We start from the raw sequence: 11,819 nt of genomic DNA on the forward strand, positions 1-11,819 counted from the left end.
TAAAATTCAGTGGGATACATGAATTTGTCCCAATCTAAAAAAAAGTTGAATTTTGGGATATAATTTTAAATAATTTTTTTGTAGAAATAATTTTTTTATTTTATTTCAAAAGTTTAAATATCAAAAATTTAAATTTTATCTTTTATATATAATAATTTATTGGTCAACTATAACAAATTACCTATAAAATTACTTTAGCTATGCTCAAAATTCATTTATCCCATGTAACCAAAGCCCAACAGACTATAAATTAATAATTAATTAATCATTATATTTGGCAGGACTTAGTTACCAAAAAATGATAAAAAAAATAGTTTTAACTTTAATCATTTTTTTATAAATTACTATATTTCTAAACTTTATCTTTTTGTTTTCGATGAACTTTAGCAGTTTAATATGTTAATATAATTTAAATTAATTTTTAATTAATTTTTTTTTATAAAAATAAAAAAACTCAAATTTATAATCTCTTAAATGAGTAACATAGCTTACGTTAATATCATTAGAATTAAATTAAAATATTAAAATTTTTAAAAAATAAAATTAATTAGCTTATGCTTACTATTTTTCCAGACTGTTTTGGATAAGCAGTAATCACGTGATGTCACGTGGTAGCAATAAACGAAAGTGCAAATTACAGAGTTGCCCCCACTCACATTCCAGAGTTGCACGTGTCGCGTTCATACCACTGCCATTGCCGTTTATCCTCTGAGGAGTCTTCACTTCCAAGTTCCTCTGTTCGTACACAGCACAATTGACTTTTCTTCTACCCTTTGGGTGGTGGTTACAACAAAGAAGAGCTTCTCAGAACCTCCTCCTTCAACAAAAATCAAGATCTCAAACAACGATGGGAAGAGTGTTTGTGGTCGAGCTTGAGGGAAGATCTTATAGATGCAAGTTCTGCAAAACTCACTTGGCTCTTGCTGATGATCTCATCTCTCGGGTACCCTACTCTACCCTACCTTACCCTACCATATCATTTTTTAATAATTATTATTTCAATTTCTCTCTCTCAATGTTTTTAGCTAATAGAATTGATATTGTTCTGTAAAATTTTCTGTTTGAGCTACTTTTTCTGTACCTGCCTTGATTTTGAGCATTGGATTTTTCCTAATTTGATATATTTTCTCATATGTTGTAATATGGAAAATTCATTATTTTATTTTCAAAATGGGGTATTTGAGGATTAAGAACTATTATGTGTTTCAAGCAATTTGATTTTTATTTTTCTAGGGTGTATTTTGTATATATCCTTCCTGAGGTGTAACCCTAAGTTCCCAATGATTGGATGCGTCATGCACATCAGTGAATCTTTGATTTCCTTGACTTCAATGCTTTGTTACTGTTCAGTTGAATTCATGAACAAGTCAGGATCAAATTCTCCTTTGGAGAAGTCATAATGCATAGGTTCATGTTGATTTTTTCTAGTGGTGCTTAATCAATGCTCATGATGAGTTTTGCAATTAATTATCTTTCTTTCACTTTTCATGATGTGTCACTCAAACTATATATATAACAGAGGAAAATGCACAAAAGGTTGATGTGACAAAGCTTCGCTCTGAACTTAATATATGTCTTTTTCACTCTTTACTGTATGAATTTTCGGGGTTACTTTTAATATTTTCTTGTTTATATAATTCACATACTCAAAGTTAACCAGCTGCTATTCTGGATTGGTAAATTTCTTCTGGTCTTAATCTTCCGTTACCGTTCATTCTTTCAGGCATTTCATTGCCGGAGGGGAAAAGCATATCTCTTCAACAATGCGTGAGTATACTTTAGTTATTTTTCTATACCCTAGTGATTACCCTAATGGTTTACAAGTTATGATAGTAGTGTATATTTGTATGGTAATATAACATGCTGGTTCTTATTATATCTATATATATTGCACGCTGAAAATTGCATTTAGCATAATTTGATACTCCCCAACAATCCAGGTAATAGGGCAATCATGATCTCTAAAAGTCAAATTTATACTAGAATTGCATTATGAGTTTATAGCTTTTCTTCTTGTCTTTTTCTCCCTTTCTATTTTTGTTATTATTATCATGAAATAAAATACAGCACTGTTTCTTTGGAAACACTAACTGCATTTGCATCTTGAGGGAGTTGAAAATCAAAGCTTTTGAACTTATTACTTTAATTTAAAATGCTGACATATATGGATTGGAAACTGCTGTAAATTTCACAGGAGTCAATAATTAGTAACATACATTTACATAGCAGAAAATGCTTATAGCCGTCCAAGACTTCTCAGATGGATTAGAAAGTAGAAACATGTGCAGTGCAAGTGTCAGAAACAATGGATCCATGGGGAAAAATTTTCGTGTTTTGAAAGGCTCAATCCTTTTGTGTTGTTCAGAAAATGTATGTATTTATTTTCATGCATTCCACAAGCTTTTGTTGCATAACATCTTTATTCTTGCTATTAAGGAGCAGGATGACTAAGGAATTACCATGCTTTAAGTTAATCTTTATCTTAAATATTTTCCTATTTCATTGATTTTTTTTAATCCTAATACAGTTTTGATCTCCATCTTATTTAGCAAGCACAATCAAAATAGTGGTTCGGCATTTCCGTCCTTTTAACACTGGTCCTAATAAATGTCAACCTTTCCTGATGAAAATATATGCATACTAGTTTTTTTCTTTTTGGAAATTAATCTTAGATTTTTCTTGACAGCCTAAAGATTTGGATTCATGAGTTTACAATGACGAAAATCCAGAACTGGCATAATCTTTTGTTATTGGATTGAGTTTGAAGTATACATTGGATTCTCCAAAGTGACCTATGAACTGATTTGAACTTTCAAATCTACAAAAGAAATATAGCAAACATGGTGCAGTGCGATACTAATCTGCATCCAATACCGGCCCTAAATATTTGATCTCCTTAAATATTTTTACAATTTTTTTAATTCATGTCTTTACTAAATAAGCCAGTGATGCACATAGTGAAGTGAAGCCAGTAACTTATATATGTCTGCTGTTCAAAACAGGTATGCTTTTGCATTAATGTGATCACTAACACTAACATTCCTTTTGTTTTAAATGTGATTTCAAACTTTCTTGCTTCCCTAGATTATATGATGTTTTTAGCATGTTCAGTGAACAAATACACACTTTTAGTTGTATGACAAAATTACTAAAAATGTTGTTGCACTTGGTTTTAGTTGAAGATTTTCCTCCCATGAACTTTTTCCTATATTAAGTTGTTGGAGTCGTTATGCATTTATTCAAACTCTCACTACAAGGAGCATGCTTAAATGAAGCAAATGATTTTTTGTGTATCAAAACTCATAACATGGAGTGTACCAAAAAAACGCATGACATGAGATACATTTGATATTGACTTGCATTTTAAAACTCATAATGTCGATCAGTTTGTGCACCTTGTCATCTAACCCTCTTATTCAATAGATGGTAATGTTTTGAGATCACATTTGTGAACACACTCATCTTTTGCAGATACTGTAATTAAATGTAGGAAAGTGTTTGGTTCTATCGGTAGTGGACTAAAACATCTCTATATCTTAATATTCCAACTCATAATATACTTAACTTTTTATGTCTGTGATCCAGTGTGAACTTCACAATGGGTGTACTAGAGGAAAGGATGATGCTTTCAGGACTGCATACCGTAGCTGATATTTTTTGCTGTTGCTGTGGTCAAATAATTGGTTGGAAATATGTAATCCTCCTCTCTAATCTTGACTCAATTTCATGTATCTAGACATAGTATTGCATACCTAGCTAAATCTTGCTGAACATATTTGCTGGATGAGTGATCTAGAATTATTTAGAGTAAACTACCAATCTTGTCCAAAAGTTCTTAAGAATTTGAAATTGAAAAATTCATTCCTCACTAGACAAGTTTGTTTCGCACCATTAAAAGAGATAACATATTAAAGTGTGGTTAGGACGAATCTATCACCCTTTTTCCATTGTGAGGAATGACCGGTCCTTTGTGGTTTTGGTAAGGACATGATTGATTGTTTACTCATGGATTTATTTAGTTGTACATATGAATCCCCATGAATGATTTGCCAATATCTCATGCTAATTAGCATAAATTCATATTTATTAACTGCTAAATTAACTAGATGTCAAGATAATTAAGGTGTATGCTTTTAAATCTGAAACTCGACTCTATCCAAACACACAGCTCTTGACCTTTGAAAATTAATGTCTCAGGAATCGGCGCATGAGAAGAGCCAAAAGTATAAAGAGGGAAAGTTTGTTCTTGAAAGGTATCGATGATTATGTCGTCACCTATCTTGGTTAAGGCAATTGCACTTTCTCCTTCGTAGTGTTTATGCTGACTCTGCATATTCTGTGTCAACAAAACAGAGGGAGGATTGTTGATGAGATTGATTTCTCCACTGAATTCTACATTGACACCCGTGCCAGCATGAGCGATGGCGAAGATTAGCATCCTAAATCTTCTGTACCTGTTGGACCCGGGGAAAGAACAGTGCACTGTTTTCTGTACATGAAAATAAAAATGGTGAACCATGAAAATGTTTATAATCAAGAAAGTTCGTTATGCTCTTCTTTCCTCCTTTTCCTCCTAGAAGTAGCAATGTGGCGTATGATGAAAGAGGGTTCTGTGTATAATGTGTGAAAGGAAAAATATGAAAAAGTTGTTTCAGATTTTTCTCTAGAAGACATGAAGGAGACACATGTCCATCATGATTCAAATATACTCTGACAGATTACCATAATGCAGGAAGCGTTATCGGTTTTTTAGAGATGTTTTTGTTTGGTAAATGAGTAAATTAAAAGAATTATGATCTTGTGTTTTTAGTTTTGAAAAGGTAAGGGTATTTTTAAAAGTATTTATGAAGATTTTATTTTGAAGTTAGATTTTTTTTTTTAAAATCTGATATAACATTATATATTAATAGATATTTATATTTATTTTTATATTTTATTAAAGTCATGTCTTTTAAATATTTAAAGTAATTTTACCAAACAATTTTGTAGTTTATGACTTTGTTTATTTAAAGTTAATTTTGTTTTGATTTGTTATATATAGTTATGATTTTTGAAAAGTAGCTTCTAGAAAAGCTAATTTTAATAAATTATTTATGAAAAATAAAAATTTTACTATCTCAGGTCTCACATTTTCAGGTCAACAAACTTACATGGCTAACCCAACATTTTCTAGACTAACCGAACTTGCATCCAATATTTTCTAATTTCTATACTAACCGAGCTTGCATTGCTTATACTAAGTTCCATTTTTGGTTTAGAAATTATGGTTTAAAAGGCTCAAAACAGATCATCAAATGTGCTATTTACCTAGCAAACTTCTGTTTACTTGCTTTTGGGTTAATGCCTTAACGGTAAGATGCTAAGATCGCTTGTGATTTAGTCATGTGGTTACAGAGTACATTGAACACTACAATTGATCGATTTTGCATTTACTAGTTGTTAACTACTTCCAAGTTCTAACAACAATGTGATGTTTTCTTTTTAACATCAGCAACGAGTAACATCTACTACTTCCAAGTTCTAACAACAATGTGATGTTTTCTTTTTAACATCAGCAACGAGTAACATCTTCTGCTTCCACTAAGGCATTTGAGTTTGATGCTTAGGAGGCAAATTATTGAGTACCTAATTCCAACAAATGTTATTTTGTAATTGAAAGTAAAAATATATCTCACATGACTTATGTAAGTTTATATGATGGTAAAAATTTGTATGCAGTTGTCTTAATATAAAATCATCTATTTCATTTATTAACTTCATATAAAAATAGTTGCATATGAGTTTTCACCTAATATGATATATCCTTTGTAAAGAGAAATGCTATAAAATTAGTACACTTAAATTTCCCTTGGATATGAAATTCTTGGTATTTTTTTTATATAAGAAATTTTGTAGGATTGTACCAGTTTAATCAGATTTTTTTATTGCAAATTTGGTTTGAACTAATGAAAATTTAGTCATCACATTTGATAAGGTTTTTTTTATTTAATTAAAAGAAATTAATTATTTACTCAAACAAATCGACATACAAAATTTTACTGTTTTAAACATTTAGTTATGTTTTCACTGGTAAAAAAAAAGCGAAAACAATAAACTATGAAGATTCGGTAGGTGTTGATAGCGAGTATAGTGCAAATTTCTTTTTCCAATTTTGCTGTTGCTACTGGCGAAAACAAGTAAGAAAATATTTTCCAATTGCACTGATAGCGAAAACCAAGTATAAATTTTTTTTTTCCAATTGCGTTTTCGTTGCCAACAAAAACGGTGGAGTTGAGCCTATAAATAGCGCACCCCTTGCCAGTGTTTTTTTAGATACTTCCATTTGTGAAGTTTTACTTTGAGCGAGAGAGGGACATTTTGAGTGGTGAAGAGAAGAGAAGAGAAAAGAAGCGGAAGAAAATGCCGCACAGTAGTGACATTAATTGACTGAATGAAATGAGCCATCCAAACGAGCAAGTCAATATTGCATAATTTTTTAATTTTTCTAGTTATAAAAATTAAAATTTTGCTATTTATTTTTGTTTAAATTAGTAGAAATATAAACTAGTTAGTATTGATGTTTAGTTGTTAAGATGATAGAGATTAAAATTTGAAATTTATTTATTTAGATTAGCGGATAGAAAAATAAATTAATAGTTAATCTATACTTATTTAGGCTATGTTTAGTTGGAAGAAAAGAAATAAAGAGAAAGAAAATAGAAAAAAAATGAAAGAAATTGAGTAAATTTTTATTTTTCTTAGATGTGTTTGGATGAAAGAAAAATAAGAAAGAAAAAATGTTATAAAAATACAATTTTATCCTTATATTATAAAATGTATTTAAAAAGTAAAGGGGTAATATTGAAAGTAGAGAGAGAGAATTAATTTTCTCTCTATTTTTTTTTCCATTGTTGGAGGAAAAAAAATTAGTGAATTCCACCGATATTTTTTTTATCTATTTTCCTTCTTCTCCTATTTTTCTTTTCAACTAAACAAGGAAAAATAACTATTTTCCTTTCAATTTTTTCCCTTTCTTTTCCTCTCATTTTCGCCTCAAACAAATATACTCTTAGTTTTTTTCATTTATTTACTTAGAATTAGACTTATTAATTTTATTAGGAGTGTGTATATAGTATATTATTACTAAATTTTTTAGATTATTGTTTTTATTAAATTATGAGATTTATTTGTTTAGGAATACATAATTTATTTAATTTTCAACAGAGAGCCGTAGAGTCCTATTTTGTAGGAGGAATAAAGATTTAGTTGAAGGATCACCAAATGTACTCTTTTTTGGATTGGGCAGGTTTACATATTAGAGACTTCACTCTTGATAATTCATTATTTACTTTTATGGAGAGGTAACGTCCTAAGACGCATACTTTTCGCATGCTATGGAGAGTGTACAATCATCATTCAGAATGTTGTATATCATCTCTGTTTACGCATGAATAGAGAGCCAGTTGGACGTTGGAGAGTACATATAAAATTTTTAGAGATGGTATGACAATAATCCATGGGAGTTGGTTGCGAATGCTCTTGGAGCCATGCTTCCATTGTGACAAGTTTAGAAGGGTGAAGCATATTCAATGTTGTACAGCGTTAGAATATGTCAATAGATGCACCGCTTGATGTTCTTAAACAGTGTACACGGTGTTATATCCTTAAGTTGAATAGTAATCTGCTGATGATTGACAAGTGTAGTGTGTGGTGCATATTGATAGGAATAAAACACAATTCCCTACTTGCAAGAATCAGAGGAGCAACAATATCCACTCACAACAAGTATTAACACCAGCACAATAATACCCAATAGCAGCGGAAAAATCACATAAACCAAAAATTATAAGCAAGCTAACACACCAAGATTTTTAACGTGGAAAACCTCCTCAATGAGAGAAGTAAAAACCACGAGTCACCAAGACCAGGATATAGCTTCACTATGATGAAAAATAGGGTACAAGAGAGTCACAAATTACTGCACAAAACGTGCATACAACAAGCCAAACAACCCAAGCTTCAAAGCTTTCAAAACAAGAACAAGAAGATGAAAATACCACAAAAACAGAGCTACTGTACGTGGCCAATATCTCCAGCTACAGATGTCGAATTGAAGATCCGAACGGTGAAATCAAAGAACCAGATGTGTAGAACACACTGTCCAAATTTGAGCTCGATCCAACGGTTAACGAATCTGCAGTGACCAATTTACAGAGACAGCTTTGTGTATGTGCGAAAATGACTTTCTCTCCTCTCTTCTCTCTAGTGTTTGGTGTTCTCCTTGCAAAAATGACCTCTCTCTCTCAACCCTAACTCACCTCAGCCACTTCAACTAATCATGGGCTTGGATACTAGCATTTGGGCTTTTTCTCCACATAGGAAGGGAGCCCAAAAACCCAACAAATCTCCCCCTCACGACTATGTGGAGGTAACCGCCAATCCGGCGATTAAGCAACAAACTTCAAACTTCCATCTTGGTAATGCCTTGGTCATCATATCAGAACCATTCTCATCAGTATGAACCTTTTCAAGTTCCAACAACTCAGCATCCAAAACATCACGTATCCAATGATACCTCACATCAATATGTTTGGACCGAGAATGAAAAGTAGAATTTTTACCAAGATGTATAGCACTTTGACTATCACAAAACAACACATACCTCTCTTGAGTAGACCCGAGTTCCTTCAAGAATTTCTTCATCCAAAGCATCTCCTTACACGCTTCGGTAATGGCAATAAACTCGGCCTCGGTAGTAGACAAAGCAACACATTTTTGCAATCTTGATTGCCAAGACACAGCTCCACCCGCAAAGTTGATCAAGAAGCCTGAAATGGACCTTCTAGAGTCAATATCTCCTGCCATGTCTGAGTCAGTGTAACCAACTAGAATAGGCTTATCACTTCCATAACACAACTTCATGTTAGAAGTACCACGAAGATATCTCATTATCCATTTTACAGCATTCCAATGCTCTCTTCCTGGGTTTGAAACAAAACGGCTAACACAACCAACAGCATGAGCTATATCCGGTCTTGTGCACACCATAGCATACATTAAACTACCCACGGCTGATGCATATGGAACTTTTTCCATGTCTTTCTTCTCTTCATCACTTGATGGACTTTGCTTGCAACTCAATTTGAAGTGTGTAGCAAGAGGAGTACTAACGACCTTTGCTTTCTCCATTTGGAACCTGTGCAACATTGTCTCTATGTATTTCTCCTGTGACAACCAAAGTTTCTTCTCCTTTCTATCACGCTCAATTCTTATGCCAAGAATCTCCTTTGCTGGACCAAGGTCCTTCATTGCAAATGACATTGCAAGTTGCTTCTTCAACATATCAATCCTAGAAGCATTCTGACCAACAATAAGCATATCATCAACATATATCAAAAGGATAATAAAATCATTACTAGCAAACTGTTTAACAAATACACAATGATCAGAAGTAGTCTTCTTGTAGCCTTGTTCTGCCATAACAGACTCGAACTTCTTGTACCACTGTCTTGGAGCTTGCTTCAAGCCATACAAGCTCTTCTTCAGTTTGCAAACATGATCCTCTTTGCCTTTTACCATGAAACCTTCAGGTTGTTCCATGTAAATTTCATCCTTAAGATCGCCATGAAGGAAAGCAGTTTTCACATCCATCTGCTCTATCTCTAAATCAAGACTTGCAGCCAAACTCAAAACAGTCCTAATAGAAGATCTTCTCACAACCGGTGAAAAGATTTCATTATAGTCAACTCCCTTTTTCTTCCTGTAGCCCTTGACCACCAATCTAGCCTTGTATCTTGGACACTGAGAATTTTCTTCATGCTTCAACCTATAAACCCACCTGTTCTGCAAAGCTTTCTTTCCTTTTGGCAACTTCACAAGCTCAAATGTTTGATTATCATATAAGGATTTCATTTCATCTTGCATTGCATCAAACCATTTCTTATTGTCGTCACCTTCCATAGCTTCCGTATAACATTCAGGTTCTCCCCCATCAGTCAAGGTCACATATCCATCAGTAAATGTTACATACTCACTAGAAGGATACCTCGTTGAAGGTCGTCGCTCTCTAGTAGACCTCCTAGGATGGAAACCTGGTGGATCTTCAGGTAGCTCAGGTTGATTATCAGCATCATCATCAACTGGAGCATCAATTGGATCTCCCATCTCCTGGTCATCAGGAACCAAAGGCTCATTTTGTTGCATATGCTCCTGATATTGATTCTCTATTTGTTCTGACGAAGGAGGCGGCTGAACTGGATCTACATCAGTCAAGTCACTGCTCTCTTGTGATTGACTCTTCTTTGCCTTATCAATGTCCTCAATGGTCTGGTCTTCAATAAACTCTACATCACGGCTCCTTATAAGCTTCTTTTCAACTGGATCATAAAGCCTGTAACCAAACTCATCTTGACCATACCCAATAAAAATGCACTGCCTTGTCTTCACATCCAACTTGGACCTCTCATCCTTTGGAACATGAACAAATGCTTTGCATCCAAAGACTCTCAAGTGACCATACGAGACATCTTTACCCGACCAAACATGATCCGGAACATCATTGTCCAAAGCAATTGTAGGACTCAGATTAATCACATGAGCCGCTGTAAGTAGCGCTTCACCCCAAAAGACTTTAGGTAGCTTAGCTTCAGTAAGCATACACCTAACTCTTTCAATCAGTGTTCTATTCATCCTTTCTGCCAAACCGTTCAACTGAGGTGTTTTAGGAGGTGTCTTTTCATGCCTAATGCCTTGCTGCTTGCAATACACATCAAATGGTCCACAATACTCACCACCATTATCAGTGCGAATACATTTAAGCTTTTTACCTGTTTGCCTCTCAACCAAAGCTTGGAATTGTTTGAATTTTTCCAAAGCTTGGTTCTTTGTTTTTAAAGCATAAGTCCAAAGCTTTCTTGAATGATCATCAATAAAAGTAATAAAGTAAATAGCTCCACTAAAAGACCGTACCTTCAAAGGACCACAAATATCGGAGTGCACCAATTCCAAGAATTCTGATTTTCTTGAAGGTTGATGCTTCTTGAAGGATAATCTTCTTTGTTTGCCAGCCATGCAATGAGAACATTTCTCCAACTCTGCATTCTTCAAACCTGAAAGAGCATCCTTTCTAGCCAAATAGCTAAGTCCTTTTTCACTAATATGACCAAGACGTCTGTGCCACAAGCTACAAACTTCTTTACTTTCAATCGCATTCACACTACCTTTTGCAATCATGGCATGCATCACATACAAACTTGAAGTACCTTTTTCTCGAGCCACCACTAAGTTGCCTTTAGTAAGCTTCCATTGTCCAAAGCCGAAAGTGTTTACAAAGCCTTCATTATCAAGCCTTTTAACTGAAACCAAATTCAAGCGAACATCTGGAGCGTGTCTAACATCTTTAAGTAGTAGCTTCATTCCCATATTGGTCTCAAGACAAACATCTCCTACACCAATAACCTTGGCCAAACCATCATTACCCATCTTAAGCACTCCAAAATTACCTGGAGTATAAGAAGTGAAGAACTCCTTCTTCGGTGTAACATGTATTGAGGCGCCACTATCAATTACCCAGCTGAACTCATCATCAGAAACAAGATTGACCTTGTACTCATAATCAGCAATATCAACAGTAAGAAGATCATCTGAAACAGAAGATACACGATCATTACCACCATCATCCTTCTTTTCTTGCTTACCTTTGTTCTCCTTTTTCCAAAGATAGCAATATTTTTGAACGTGACCCATTTTGTGACAGTAGTGACACTCAACATTCTTGTATCTTCCCTTGGATTTGCTCCTGCTTTTACCTCTACCCTTTTGAACTCTATTCTGATTTCTCC

The 11,819-nt window shown here is 33.8% G+C and overlaps 1 protein-coding gene across 1 annotated transcript; it reads left to right on the forward strand.

The window, feature by feature from the left end:
- The first annotated feature begins 663 nt into the window (after positions 1–663).
- On the forward strand, positions 664–4,799 carry LOC130944940 (protein yippee-like At5g53940). The gene is made up of 5 exons (XM_057873540.1): positions 664–943; positions 1,724–1,767; positions 3,586–3,694; positions 4,198–4,253; positions 4,354–4,799. The coding sequence occupies exons 1-5, from the start codon at positions 848–850 to the stop codon at positions 4,433–4,435; spliced, it is 387 nt and encodes a 128-aa protein (XP_057729523.1). The 5' UTR covers positions 664–847; the 3' UTR covers positions 4,436–4,799.
- Positions 4,800–11,819: the final 7,020 nt, after the last annotated feature.

This window comes from Arachis stenosperma, chromosome 8 (assembly GCF_014773155.1).
Source record: "Arachis stenosperma cultivar V10309 chromosome 8, arast.V10309.gnm1.PFL2, whole genome shotgun sequence".
NCBI lineage: Eukaryota > Viridiplantae > Streptophyta > Magnoliopsida > Fabales > Fabaceae > Arachis > Arachis stenosperma.

Bases quoted from the DNA above. Each gene is read 5' to 3' on its own strand.
- LOC130944940 (XM_057873540.1), top strand. From the start codon at position 848: ATGGGAAGAGTGTTTGTGGTCGAGCTTGAGGGAAGATCTTATAGATGC. The intron at 3,695-4,197 runs GTAATCCTCCTC...TTAATGTCTCAG, and splicing joins AAATAATTGGTTGGAAATAT to GAATCGGCGCATGAGAAGAG. The intron at 4,254-4,353 runs GTATCGATGATT...TCAACAAAACAG, and splicing joins GGAAAGTTTGTTCTTGAAAG to AGGGAGGATTGTTGATGAGA.